The sequence below is a fragment of the Phocoena phocoena genome, chromosome 5 (assembly GCF_963924675.1).
Source record: "Phocoena phocoena chromosome 5, mPhoPho1.1, whole genome shotgun sequence".
In the NCBI taxonomy this organism is placed as follows: Eukaryota; Metazoa; Chordata; class Mammalia; order Artiodactyla; family Phocoenidae; genus Phocoena; species Phocoena phocoena.
In genome coordinates, this window is record NC_089223.1 from 75457076 (window position 1) to 75472608 (window position 15533).

General features: G+C 38.4%; 1 protein-coding gene across 2 annotated transcripts in view; it reads right to left on the minus strand.

Moving 5' to 3' along the window:
* KLHL5 (kelch like family member 5) overlaps positions 1–15533 on the minus strand; it is a 63280-nt gene that overhangs the window by 11954 nt on the left and 35793 nt on the right. For both annotated transcript variants that reach the window (XM_065877343.1, XM_065877342.1), the window contains 3 exons: positions 7445–7631; positions 4894–5118; positions 267–429 (listed from right to left, as the gene is read on the minus strand). In XM_065877343.1, the coding sequence (XP_065733415.1) occupies positions 267–429; positions 4894–5118; positions 7445–7631 (575 nt within the window). The remainder of the gene's footprint in view (positions 1–266; positions 430–4893; positions 5119–7444; positions 7632–15533) is intronic.

Here is a 15533-nt window from a genome sequence, read left to right on the forward strand (position 1 = left end):
TTTGACGACATTGAATATTCATATAAAATTTATTCACTCAAAATGATAACTAGAAATTTATAATATCTGCACATTAGAATAAAAGACTAACAATGTTGAGCTATTTATATGTAGAGCTATTATAAAAAGAGACTATTTAAAAAGGTTGTTTACATCACTCAAGAGTTATTTCTCTCATGATTTCTATATATCTTTAAGTTGGACAAGATATAGCTTAATACATTTAATTTATTGTGTTATAAGTGGAACCTTAAATATTTCCTTACTTTCCGCTTAGTACTGCCACACCTACTGTGCTTCTGGGAGTGGACATAGTGGCAACAAAATTCCACTGGCGAGCCTGAGGGTCCCATCTTTCCACTGTATTCAGATAGCTCCAACCATCATGCCCTCCTACTGCATACATAGGACCTTCCAATACAGCCACACCTACAAGGAGACAGGAAAGAAGCAATGACTTAAAAATCTTTTAACTGAAATGTAAGTACAATGAACCTTTAACATGCAAATTTAACTAGGCAAAAATTTATGATAAAGATATCTGGCTTCCTCATAGCTCTTCTTGGTAGATACGTGGGTGGGTGAGGAGGAGCAACAGCACTGTAGCTCTTAAAAGTTTTAGAGGCAGGCCTTCCCCAGTGGCGCAGTGGTTGAGAGTCCATCTGCCGATGCAGGGGACACGGGTTTGTGCCCTGGTCCGGGAAGATCCCACATGCCGCGGAGCGGCTGGGCCCGTGAGCCATGGCCGCTGAGCCTGCACGTCTGGAGCCTGTGCTCTGCAGCGGGAGAGGCCACGGCAGCAAGAGGCCCGTGTACCGCGAAAAAAAAAAAAGAAGTTTTAGAGGCAGTATTTTGAGGTCCAACAGGGGAAAGGTATTTTAAAAAAATACAAGATGCACACATTGCCATACTTAAAACATTTTCCAATAATTTGGACTTGTAACATATTAGAAAACAGCAATTTTATTCTTTTCTCCCTTTAATTCAAATTCATGAGATTTTGCTGTAGATTAGATACCACAATCTATTGGCGTGTTTCATCGTGAGGGAACCAAGACAAATTTCATTTATTCAACAAATAGCTATTGAGTTTCTACTAAGTGTCAGGCACTTAGTAGAACGTAATAGATAAGGCCTCTGCCCTGATGGACCTAATATTTTATTTTATTTTAATCATTTATTTATTTATTTTTGGCTGCTTTGGGTCTTCGTTGCTACACGCAGGCTTTCTCTAGTTGCGGAGAGCGGGGGCCACTCCTCATTGCAGTGCGCGGGCCTCTCACTGTGGTGGCCTCTCTTGCTGCAGAGCACAGGCTCAGCAGCTGTGGCGCACAGGCCTAGTTGTTCCGTGGCATGTGGGTTCTTCCTGGGCCAGGGCTCGAACCCGTATCCCCTACATTGGCAGGCAGATTCTTAACCACTGCGCCACCAGGGAAGCCTCGACCTAACATTTTAGTTAGGAAACAGATACAAAGTATATTTCAGGCGTTGATAAGTGCTAACAAGAAAAAAAAGTAGTGTGACTTACCTGGTGGCGCAGTGGATAAGAATCCGCCTGCCAGTGCAGGGGACACGGGTTCGATCCCTGGTCTGGGGAGATCCCACATGCCAAGGAGCAACTAAGCCCGTGAGCCACAACTACTGAGCCTGTGCTCTAGAGCCCGCGTGCCACAACTACTGAGCCCGTGTGTGGCAACAACCGAAGTCCGAGCGCCTAGAGCCCGTGCTCTGCAACAGGAGAAGCCACCGTAATGGGAAGCCCGCTTACCGCAACGAAGAGTAGCCTCCGCTTGCCACGCCTCGAGAAAGCCCTCGTGCAGCAACAAAGACCCAACAGACAAAAATAAATAAATAAATATATCTTAAAAAAAAATTTAGGGCTTCCCTGGTGGTGCAGTGGTTGAGAGTCCGCCTGCTGATGCAGGAGATGCGGGTTCATGCCCCAGTCCGGGAGGATCCCATATGCCGCGGAGCGACTGGGCCCGTGAGCCATGGCCGCTGAGCCTGCGCATCCGGAGCCTGTGCTCCGCAGCGGGAGAGGCCACAGCAGTGAGAGGCCTGCGTACCTCCAAAAAAAAAAAAAAAGGAGCAAAGTAAAAGAGTAGAGAGGATCAAGGGAGACCTCTCAGATAAAGTGACATTTGAACAAAAATGTGAATGAAGTTAGGAAACCAGACATGAATGTATCTGGGGGAGAAGAAGGTGAGATAAAGAGAACACTATGTACAAAGGTCCTGAGGCATGCTTAGTGCATCTGTGGTACATACAGCAAGGAGCCCAGTTGGCTGTGGAGGGTAAGGGGGACAGCGTAGGAGATGAGAGGAAGGGTGGAGTCGAGTCACATGGTGGTCGGGACTATTGTAAGGACTTTGGATTTTATTCTAAATGAGATGGAAAGCCAGCAGAGGGTTTTGAGAAGAGGTTGATATGACCATAGTCAGGTGAGATATAAATATGTATCACCTGAAGGCCAAAACACAAATATTGTGATACGAAGACATTTACTTTTGTGAAATCATGGCCAGATGACATACTCACCATTCATGTATGACCAAAACCAACTTATCATTCCACTCATTTGTGTCCTGCCAATACTGGCTATAGGAGATCTATCTATCTATCTATCTAATCTATCTCCAATTATATATAATACATATTCAATTATATATGTGTGTGTGAGTGTAATTAAGTAATTTAAAATTTACTTAATAAAGATTTCTTTTATAAGTTCAAATTTAAAACATTATTTATTATAAGGTAAATAATATTACAAGGTAAATAGTTACAACAAAGCTGTTTTGAATGACACAAAAATGGAAATAAAGGTTTAAAGAAGACACTGTGAGTGATATGATCATTCTTCTCTGAACTTGCTGCAGTTCAATAAAGTCTTTTGTATGGTACCTAGAACTAATGATAGTATTCCATGCACAATCTCATCTGCACAAGACATAGCTGGATCATGGGCATTCTCATTCTATGTAATACTATATATATAAGATTTATCTTAAGTTAGAATTGATTTTCTTTTCCCCATAGTAGGGGAAAGTTTGCAATTGAATCACACTTTTGACCCTGGATTTTATGGTCAACACAAATTTGTAAGTCCTGTTCATGTTGCTTTTAAGATATATCTTCCTGTTCGTGTCTACGTAATAGTTGATTTTATGGACTCAAGAGTAATGTGTTATGGTTTTCTTTGTTAAATTTCATATAGTTAATTTTAAGCTCTTCTCTCAGTACCTTAGCCCCAGCTGTCTGGTTTTACTCACTTACCTAACTTGGAATTTAAGATCATCTTTCATTGAAACCTAAATGCAACTGGTAGAAACACTTGTCTTTTTGATTTTTTGCTGTATCCACTACCATACCAATCTTCATACCTAGATATTTTTCATCGGCCTTTTGGGCAACCTCTACTGTGGTGCTCAGTATTAATAAATTGAGTATAGTAGAAACCTATGCTATCCAAGCTCAACTATCCTTTCACTGCTACTCATTCATCTTTTAACTCATCTTTTATGATAACCTATCAAATTCTTTATTGCAACTATTTTAAACATTTTCCAAATTGTGATAAATTGACGATAAGGTCACATATTCTTCCTTTCCCAGAATACATGCTTATTTTCAATGTGATTCTTGTAGGTCCTCCCATCAAGAGGAGGAGTCTATTTCTCTATCCTTTGAATCTGGGCTTGGCCATGTGACTTGTTTTGGCCAATGGGATGTTAGCAAACATGAGGCAAGCAGAAGCTTGAAAAGTGTTTGTGTATTGGAGCATGGCTTCTCTTCCTACTTTTGAAACCCTGTGACTGCCACCATTTGCAGAAGCCTGGTCTAGCCTGAATGATTAGCATCATATGGCCCAGTTGCCTCTGCTGCCCAGGCTGACAGCCTGTCTACCAGTACCCACGTGAGTGAGGCCATTCTAGATCAACCAGCCAACCAGCCTGCCTGCCCAACCTAGATTCATGAGAAAACCCAGCAGAAATCTTCTAAGACAGTCCAGACCAGAAGAACTGCCCAGCTGATACACAGATCCATGAGCTAAATAAATGGTTCTTGGTTTAAGCCTCCTAGTTTTTTGTTTTTTGTTTTTTTTTTTTTTTTTTGGTACGCAGGCCTCTCCTGTTAAGGAGCACAGGCTCCGGAGGCGCAGGCTCAGCGGCCATGGCTCACGGGCCCAGCCGCTCTGCGGCATGTGGGATCCTCCCGGACCGGGGCACGAACCCGTGCCCCCTGCGACGGCAAATGGACTCTCAACCACTGTGCCACCAGGGAAGCCCAAGCCTCCAGTTTTGAAGTGGCTTGTTATGCAGCAAAATCTGGACGATACACATACATTGCAAGCCTCATCTTTCTCATCTTTGTATACCTACAGAACACAGAGCATGGCATATAGCACACACTAATCAATATCTGCTCAGTGAATTACTGAATTAAAGGAAAAAAAAGCCTCTATCATTACATTCTCCGTGCCACCTCAAAATTTTTCTGCGTCGTACTCATTTCTGCTTAAAAACTAAGGGATATAGATGAAAACCAATAATGCTAAAGGTTTTTAAATAAGTATGCCTTTCAATTAGGTTAGATGACACTAATTGTCAACATAGAACCCACATGTCAAAAGGTGGCTTGTCAGTCCATCGTGGTACACCACAATTCTTAAATATTCATGTTTTCACTTGTGCTGGCTGCACAATATACATTTATGTACAGGCTTGTTTTCTCTGCTTCTGCTTCTCAGATGACAGGGAGCATGTGCAGGAATGCTTGGTGACTGCTGTTGGCCCAGCAGCTGCCACACTGCTCTTCTGCCTGGTAAAGAATGTGAAAATGCCATGCAAGCCTAGGGTATGACCTTATGAATGAATCTGCAGTTATGCTTACCAAGGCCATGCCTATGTGTAGACATAGGAGGCATCACACTCCAAGTTTTTGTTTTGGGGTTGTAGCATTCTACAGTATTCAAAGTCTTCAGTCCATCTCTTCCTCCAACCACATACAGTTTGTCATCTAACACCGCAACGCCGAACTGCAGCCTCCTCCCATTCATATTGGCTACAGGAGTCCACATATTTGTACGGAGATCATATTTTTCAATGCTTGTTGCTCCTTAATAGTGATAAATAGAAGTTAGGCAAATAAAAAGCTCACCATGCTTGAGTGTTTTATGAAATTAGACATATAAAAGTATATTATTAGCAGTGACAGTAATACATTTAATAAATTACAATAAGCCCCTGCATGAGCTCATCCTTGCTTGTATCTCTGTCCTCATCTACTATTCTCTAGTACCAGAGGACACCTGGCTCTGGTACTAAGAGGTCAAATGAGAAAGGATTATCTGTAAAAGGGGGCTGAGTAGCAACAGCCAGAAGTGGGAGGAAAGCAGGGTAGTTTAGCACTGTGGAAGCCAAAGTAAAAAAGTGTATAGCTGCTGAGAGTATCAAGTAAGATGAAGACTAAAAAGTATGACTGGATTTAGCTGCATGGAGGTCACTGATGACTTCAGGCACGGTCCCTTGTTTGAGCAGTTGAGACATGATTGAGAGGTGAGGAAATGGAGACAGTGAGCACAGACGATTCCTCTAAGAAGTTTGGCTACAAAAAGGAAGAGAGAGATAAGAATTACTCAGTGGAGGGAGGTTTCATTTTGTTTTGCTTTTAAAAGTGGAAAAACTTGAGTCAATGGGAAGGATCTAGTTGTGGGGAAGAAAGCTGAAAATACAGGAGATGAAAGGATCCTCATTAATGGTGGGAGGTTCCTGAAGAGGCAGGAAAGGGCAGTATCAGGGCACAGGGGAGGGGCTTTGATAGGAGGAGGGAGAGGGACACACTCCACTGCAACCAGGAAAGACAAGAGCATAAGTGTACATCAAGTGCTTTGGGAGCTATGAGAGTGGAAAGTTTAGGGAATAACTGCTGGACAGTGTCTACATTTTTTTAAGAATTAGAAGAGCCAAGCAACTCTTTTGTTCTCTTTATGAGGTAAGAAGAGTGGAATTAAGAAAAAAAAAGACCCACTCCTCTAAAACAAACAAACACCCAACCCCCAGGTATGAAGAGCTCAATTAGTATCTACTTTACTTCTGTCTTCTAAGCTTCTAATACAACATGTTATCAGTGCTATTCTTATAAAATTACAATCAAGACAAACATTTATTCTAAAGTATTTGCTACAATTAGGTCACCAGAGCACAGACGCTATTGATATCTCCTAAAATTTAGAAACAGTTTTGCCATATACATATATGGCAAGAAACCTTTGAAGGTTTATATATATGTGTGTGTGTATATATAAAATATATTTTTCTTATATATTTGAGTTTTTTTATTTACTTTACAAAAATTTTAAGTTATTTGCAATAAATACCAAGTTTCTTTCCATCTTTGCCTTCTCAGTGGCATATAATAGACTCCACTGTATACAGTAGCTGTTCAAAAATATTTTTGAGGACTTCCGTGGTGGTGCAGTGGTTAAGAATCCACCTGCCAATGCAGGGGACATGGGTTCGAGCCCTGGTCCGGGAAGATCCCACATGTCGTGGAGCAACTAAGCCTGCGTGCCACAACTACAGAGCCTGCGCTCTAGAGCCCATGAGACACAACTACTGAGCCTGTGTGCTGCAACTACTGAAGCCCGTGTGCCTAGAACCCATGCTCCGCAACAAGAGAAGCCACCGTGGGCTTCCCTGGTGGCACAGTGGTTGAGAGTCCACCTGCCGATGTGGGGGACACAGGTTCGTGCCCCGGTCTGGGAAGATCCCACATGCTGCGGAGCGGCTGGGCCCGTGAGCCATGGCCCTGAGCCTATACTTCCAGAGCCTGTGCTCTGCAACGGGAAAGGCCACAACAGTGAGATGCCCATGTACCACCAAAAAAAAAAAAAAAAAAGATGATGTGGTACATATATACAATGGAATACTACTCAGCCATAAAAAAGAACGAAATAGTGCCATCTGCAGCAACATGGATGGACCTAGAGATTGTCATACTGAGTAAAGTAAGTCAGACAGAGAAAGACAAATATTGTATGACATCACTTATATGTGGAATCTTCAAAAATGGTACAAATGAACTTACTTACAAAACAGAAACAGAGTTACAGATGTAGAAAACAATCTTATGGTTAACAGGGTGAAAAGGGATAAATTGGGAGATTGGGATTGATATATACACACTACTATATATAAAATAGATAACTAATAAGGACCTACTGTATAGCACAGGGAACTCTACTCAATACTCTGTAATGAGTATTACTCTTTTCTCTATATGGGAAAAGAATCTATAAAAAGAGTGGATATATGTATATGTATAGAGGAATCACTCTGCTGTATACCTGAAACTAACATAACATTGTAAATCAACTATACTTCAATAAAAATTTTTTAAATATTCATTTTTCCATTCCTTCAAATAAAAGATTACTTAATACCTTTTGTTGAATCCATTCCTCCAACTGCAAATAATGTACCAACAGTTGACTTCCTAGGTTTTGTCCGAGGACTCTGTAACATGGGCCGTCTCTCTGGTAGTAGGTGATACTTCATTGCTTCCATAATTAGTTTCTGACATTGTATATCATCTCGAAAAAGTGCATTATTTTCCATGTCTGCTAGGAACTAGAAGAAATAGTATGTGTATTGAATGACCAAGAAAATAGTAAGGTTGAAAGAATAAACTAGTTCACAAATGGAAATGATCTCATTAAAAAAAAATTCCAAGGGACTTTCCTGGTGGTCCAGTGGTAAAGAATCTGCCTTCCAATGTAGGGAACATGGGTTCAATTCCTGGTCAGGGAACTAAGATCCCATATGCCATGGGGCAACTAAGCCCACGTGCCACAACTACTGAGCTTGCGTGAGCCTCAACTAGAGAGCCTGCATGCCGCAAACTACAGAGCCCACGTACCCTGGAGCCCACGTGACACAACTAGAGAGAAGCCTGCTCACCACAAGGAAAGATCCTGCATGCCTCAACGAAGATCCTGTGAGCCACAACTAAGACCCAATACAGCCAAAAAAATTAAAATAAATAAATAAAAATTAAAAAAAAAGATAAAGCGAAAAGTTAAAAAAGAATCCAAGTCTGGACATCTATTTTTAACTAAAATATTCAACATTTACAAAATTTACATTTTACATTTCATTGAAAAACAGAAACTGAGGAGAAGTGGTATGCTTTAAAATCTTAATAGTACTTATCTCTGGGTAGTGGGGAAACTGGTGTTTTAAATAATCTTTCTTTGTATGTTTCTATATTTTCCAGATTGTCTAAAATAAATCATTTTACTCTTTAAGTTAGAAATAGTTTTAACTGAAGAATAATAAGTAGGAGTTGACTAACTAGACTGCATTTAACTGACCTCTCTAAAGAATGTTCAACCAGCAACCAACAGCAAAAACAAAACTTTCCAATTTTTTTAAGGGGTTGGAGTTCTTTAACTCCAAATGGTGTTTGGAGTTATTTTTTTTTGGAGTTCATTTTATTTGGAGTTCTTTAACTCCAAATGGTGATTTATTCTAAATGAATTAAAATTCCTTGTACTTCACTGAATCCTATTTTTTTACCTATGTAATTTTATGTAAATGCATAAATATGGTCATACCCTGCCTTTTAAAAAAATATTTTTTTCCTTTGTGTACTTGGTTCTCCATCCCCCTCCCTGCCCCTTTATTGCCTTATTTCTTTCATTTAGGATATTGAGCCATATGAAATTAATTTTTAAACAGAAGATGAGTTGAGAAATATTTTTTCTTCCAAATGAATAGCTAGTTGTGTACTGGCACCACTTACTAAATAATTCCCTCCATTTCCAACTGAATTGAACTTTGGTCATAAATAGTCTCAGGATATATGAGATCTGCTCTTTAATCCTCTAATCTATTTGTCTATTCCTTTTCTAATACTATATTTTATTACAATATCTTTATGGCATTTCCTGCTTATATGATATAAATCTACCCTCACTGTTCATTTTCACAGTTTTCTTGGCTTTTTTTTTTTTTTTTTTTGCGGTACGCAGGCCTCTCACTGTTGTGGCCTCTCCCGTTGCGGAGCACAGGTTCCGGACGCGCAGGTTCAGCGGCCATGGCTCACAGGCCCAGCCGCTCTGTGGCATGTGGGATCTTCCCGGACCGGGGCACGAACCCGTGTCCCCTGCATCGGCAGGCGGACTCTCAATCACTGCGCCACCAGGGAAGCCCTTGACTGTTCTTGAGTCTTTACTTTCCATATAAACTTAAGACAGATTTATCTAATTCCCCTTTGCCATCTTGATCCTGTTGGCATTCTAATATGAACTGCATTCAATTTATTAATTTTGGGAGAATTTACATTTTTATGATGCTAAGTCTTTTTGTTCAAGATGTCTTTCCACTGTTTATAGCTTTCTTTATATAGGTACTATTATGCCTTTTTAAATTAAATATGCTAATTTTATATTAAATAATATATTAAATATATTTTAAAATTGTTTATTGCTATTGGAAATAGATTTTGAATTTCCACTTTACATATCTTTTGTCATTGTATACTTGTATCATAACCTACAACTTTACCACATTCCCTTATCAAACTCTAGCTATTAGGCATGTAATCATAATAATCACCAAATAGGGATAGATACATCTTTTTCTAATATGTATGCCAATTATTTCATTTTTATTTTATTATGGTAGTTGCTAAAACCTTCAAAGCAATGTTAAATAATTATGGTGATATAGAGTATCCATTTTTCTCATTTAAATTGATATGTTTTTAGTGTTTCACTATTTAAGATAATAGTTACTATAGCATTTAGTAATCCATCTTTATTATAGATAGGTTGTTTTCTTCTCTCCCTATTTTACTTTAGAGTTTTAAAATTAAGAATGGTTGCTAATTTTTTCCAGTATCTTTTATACATCTATTAGTATTATCATATGGCTTTTTCTCCTTGAAGTTACTGATATAATTACCTTGACAGATTTCCTAATACTCAACCATTCTTGTATTCCTAGAAAAAGACCTTCCTGGTCATAGTGTATCATCCTTTTGATACACTGTAGGATTGTATTTGATAATATAAGGTATACTTTATATATTTTATAATTCACCGTTTCAAGTATACAATTCAATGATTTTCAGTAAATTTACCAAGTTGCGCAACCATTATCATAAAACAGTTTTGGAACATTTTCATTACCCTGATTAGATCCCGCATGTCTGTTTACTGTTAATCTCTGTTCCTATCTCCTCTTCCAAGCACTAATCTGTCTCTGTAGATTTGCCCTTAGATGTTTCGTATAAAGAGAATCATACAATATGTGGTCTCTTGTATCTTGCTTTTTTCATTTAGCATGTTTTTGAGGTTAATCAATGTGTAGCATGTATCACTACTTCATTTCTTTTTACTGTTGAATAATAATTCATTGTATGGCTACATCACATTTTGTCTATCCATTCACCAGTTGATGGACACTTATATTGTTTCCAGTTTTGGGCTATTTGGAATAAAGCTGCTAAGAACATTTGTGTGCAAGTCTTTACGTGGATATATGTTTTCATTTCTCTTGGGTATATACCTAGGAGTAGAATTGCTGGGTCATGTCATAAACTTATGTTAACTTTTTAAGAAAGTGTCAAACTGTTTTCCAAGGTGGCTGCACTATTTATATTCACACCAGCAATCTATGAGGGTTCCTGTTTCTCCACATTCTCACCAACAATTATTACTATCTTCTCTTTTTAGCCACTCGAGTGGGTGCGAAATGCAGTTTTACTTTGCATCGCCTTAATGGCTAATGATGTTGAGAGTATGTTCATATTTTGATAATGGAGGAGAAGGAAGAGTCTCTAACAAAAGTCACTGTAAAATAGTTTGTGGCATTTGGAAACTGAGAACGGCATGCTAAAGGCAAAAAAGCCAAATTAAGACCTAAGTCTCAGGACCTAAGCCAGAGTATAAATTCTGGTATTAATTATTCTATATTATTCTCTGCACACAAAATACAGTTATACTTGCTAGAGAAGCCATTAATGAATATGCATTGAGTTGGTTCATTTAGATTCATCTTAGTGTTTATATTACTTTGGTTATATATAATTGCTTTAGTCCTTTGAAAAAAAAATAAATGTGAAAAAATTATAGAAAGTAAAGTCTTGTAAGACTCAAAAGTTACTGCAATATGAAGCAAAATATATTTCTTAGCATGCTGACATTATCTATAATTTTTGAACATATGGAATTAATTATATTTAAGTAGAGAGATGAAAATAATGGAAGAAAATATGAATCCATTAATCTAAGTACCAGATTAATCAAATAGAAGGTACCAGATATCATTTGGAAAATCATTCAGAAGGCACTGATAAAGCACTACAAAATACAGACTCTCATATACTCTTCATTTTAGGTGAATACTATGTACCTTCTCTGCCATAAAAGAATGGCAAATTATTAAAATGGAAACATTTAGAAAATAGAAGAAACATTTTCCATTTGTAAATTTTTATCTTCACTCACATACTTGTTCACTATATGACTATTTCACTAAAACTGTCCCTTCAACTACTACTAAGAGTGAAAAACAGAATGTGAATGATTTATGAACTCTACAGCCTTTAAAAGTTTTTTTTTACAAACTTGCAAAAAAAGTTTTTACAAAACCTGTAAAATAAAATACTAAATATAAATACTGACTCGTTTTATATTTCTGAATTTTAGTAAAAAACAATAATGAGAATTGAGAACAGAATAGTGGAGACCAAGACACTTGTAATACAGGGTAACCATTGGGAACATTAAGAATTTAGGTGCCAAAATCTTTAAAATAATGTCCTAATGCAGTTGACCCTTGAACAACGTGGATACAAAACACACAGGTCCACTTATACACAGATATTTTTCAGTAGTAAATACCACGGTATTACACAGTCCACTGGTTGAATCCACAGATATAGAGGAACCTCAGATATGGAGGTTATACGTTATACACAGATTAATCCCCATGCTGTTCGAGGGCCAACTGTATTTCTATACACATTATTTAAAATGGGATCAAACAGAAAAGTCTGAAATGCTTTCGAAGGTAAAATAAAACTACACACACACTTGTCTTCTGGATTATTCAGAGTTTAAAAAAAAAAGCCACACTAAAATGATCATTTGGATGAGGATTACAATGATATATATGATTTCCTATATCATTTTAAGGAGACACTACAATAAAATTACTATGTCAGTTGAACTCTTTCTAGTTAGGGTAAATAGAATGTTTCTTATCAACGGAGTAGGGTAAAACCTCATTGAAAAAGGAATTATTTCACAAAAGTAAATTCATTAGGTAACTGGATCTAATGTCAATTAAAAAAATTAGTCATTTACTTGATAGGCACTAGACTTCTTTTGTTTTCATTTTTCACTTTTGTTTTTTATTGAAATATAATTGACAGAGAACATATTAGTTTCACGTGTACAACATAATGATTTGAGATATATATATATATATATATGAAAATGATCACCACAATAAATCTAGTTAACATCCACCCCCACAGAGTTAGAATTTTTTGGTGTGTGATGAGAACTTTTAAGATCTTAGCAACTTCATCCTTTTCCTATCTTTTAAAATAAAACAGAATACAATCCAACATTTTCTTGATGATTTCAGAGTCTACTTCAATACTTCATCACTTGACAACTCTAAGTCTGCAAACTTGCCCTTTACTTTTAGCAAGGGAGAAAACAAAACCCTGCTAGTATGTTTACTAAATGCCATAATGGTGCAACAGAGTATTACCACTGCAGAAAAGAAAAACAGTGCTCCAAGAGGTGTTATTAACTTGTTTAAATTATACAGAGCAATGTGGCTTCCATCACAGCTACTCATCAAGCTAAGACAGTGGTTCTCAAACTTGAGTGGGCATCAGATGCACCTGAGGGCTTATTAAAACACAGCTGGCTTGTGTTTTAATAACCACCCCCAGAGTTTCAGATTCAGTAGGTGTAGACTGGGGGCCTAATAATTTTCATTTTAAACAATTACCCATGTGGTGCTGATCCTATAGTTGGGGATCACACTTTGAGAATCATTGGGCTAATCCAGTGGTTTTTCCATCCTTATCTGTCTTCTCTGTAGCATCTGATCATGTTAAAATTTCCTCCTTCCCTGGTGGTGCAGTGGTTAAGAATCCGCCTGTCAATGCAGGGGACATGGGTTCGATCCCTGGTCTGGGAAAATCCCACATGCCACGGAGCAACTAAGCCCGTGCGTCACAACTACTGAGCCTGTGCTCTAGAGCCCGCGAGCCACAACTACTGAAGCCTGCGGGCCTAGAGCCTGTGCTCTGCAACAACAGAAGCCACCGCAATGAGAAGCCCATGCACTGCAACGAAAAGTAGCCCCCTCTCGCCGCAACGAAAGAAAGCCCACGTGGCAAAGGAGACCCAATGCAGCCCCCCTGCAAAAAAAATTTCCTCCTTCTAGAACTTGCAATCTCTTTTTAATGGAACTACAGGTATTTAGGCAGCTTTGGGACTACCACTAAATATTAGTAATTCTTAGGGTTCCACCCCTAGTACCCTCATGTTCTCTTTGATCAGTGTCACTCTCTTCCCCTTGGCTTCAACAACATAAATAAATAGTTTTCAAAACTTCTTAGACTCTAAGAGGATCCAAGGTGTCGAGAAGCTCTGGGAACATGGTTCTTCTACTCTCTTCCCCACCTTCAAAATCAGCTCTTCATCCTGTATTCTGTCTTAATCAACAGCACCTTCATCAACCTAGTTGCACAAATCAGAATTATTCTGGACCCTTCTTTTTTTTTCTTTTTTACCCCACACCATTCAGTTGGTCATTAAGTTGCATCAATTCTACCTTCTAAATAGCTCTTGACTCTGGTAATTAATTTCTCTACCTCCACTTCCAGAAAGTGATTAATTCACTGGTCTGAATCCAATAGCCTTCCTAGTGTATTTCTACTTTGACTCCTCCAATCCATTCTCTGCAATGCAGTTATAGGATCTTTCTAAACTAAAAGGATAATTATGCCATTCCCTACTTAAAACCCTTTAGTGCTTCCTCACTGCTTTTAGGATAAAATTCAAACACTTTGCCATGACTGAGTTCCTTCACGATCCGGTCTGTTTACCTCTCCAGACTCATCTCTCAACATTGCCCTTTTATTTCTGTACTCTAGCCATGCAAGCTATCTTCAAATTCCAGAACACGATATATGTGCTCATGGCTCTATAACTAGAACCCCTTCTTCCTTGGGCTATCATGCCCATTCTTTTGGGTGGCGAACTCAGCCTGCAAACTGACTGACACTTCAGAGGTTCTCCTAGCTTCCCCACCATCGGTCTGGGTGGGCCACTCCAATTATTTTCATAATACCGTGTTTACGTATAGATCACAGCCTTCATCTCATTATATTGTAATTACTGATTTATTTTTTATTTATTTATTTATTTATTTTTTGTGGTACGCAGGCCTCTCACTGTTGTGGCCTCTCCCGTTGCGAAGCACAGGCTCCGGACGCGCAGGCTCAGCGGCCATGGCTCACGGGCCCAGCCGCTCCGCGGCATGTGGGATCTTCCCGGACCGGGGCACTAACCCGTGTCCCCTGCATTGGCAGGCGGACTCTGAACCACTGCACCACCAGAGAAGCCCTGATTTATTTTTTAATCTATTTCTTCCTCCACCTGATGTCCCTCCCCCCACCTTGCAAATTTACACAAAGTACATTCAAAAGGCAGAATAGTTCAGTGGAAAAGGCATAGAACTTTATTTGGGTTCAAGTCCTACCTCTGTCTCATAACTCTAATATATGTTAGCCAAGTAACAAAGCCAAAGAAAACTACAACGCAGAAGGGATTTATGCAATCACTTTGCGATTTTGCGCGTATGGTTTTACTTTTTTGGTCTGTTACTTCATTTGTACAATAGGTGTTAGACTAAATGTCCTCCAAAGTGCCTTTCAACTCTAAGATCTTATGGCTATGATTATCAGCAGTATCCTGGATAAAAGAAATTTTAAAGATCTCTCAGAGTCATGCAAATATAGTATCATAAACATTTGAAGCTACAGGACTGAAGTAAATTGTCAGGTTACTTAATTGCACAGATTCTTTTCAAAGTCCACTAGGATTTTTCAGATTTTATTTTCTTTCATTTAGAAAAGAATAAGAAAAAAATTCTGTTGTATATCAGCAAAAATAGTCCTCTCATCTTTAAATCTGATTTTAAGAGAAATGTTTTATGATGTTATTGTTCCTGAATTGTCACCAGTTCGTGTAGTTTCACTCCTATGAATTCAAACAATATTCTATCTGTGAAGAGAGGTCTTTCTTATAAAGCAGCAGCACTGATTTTTGTTTCTATAAGGTAGAGAACAAACAGTAACTTTTGCTCACAACAGATGGAAATAATATATAATGCTCAAGATAAATACAAATAAAATTAAACTCATGGCACTTTAAACAATAACAAAAAATCTGATCTCAAGCAGTAACAACTCATTCTTTCTTTACTTTCAAGGAC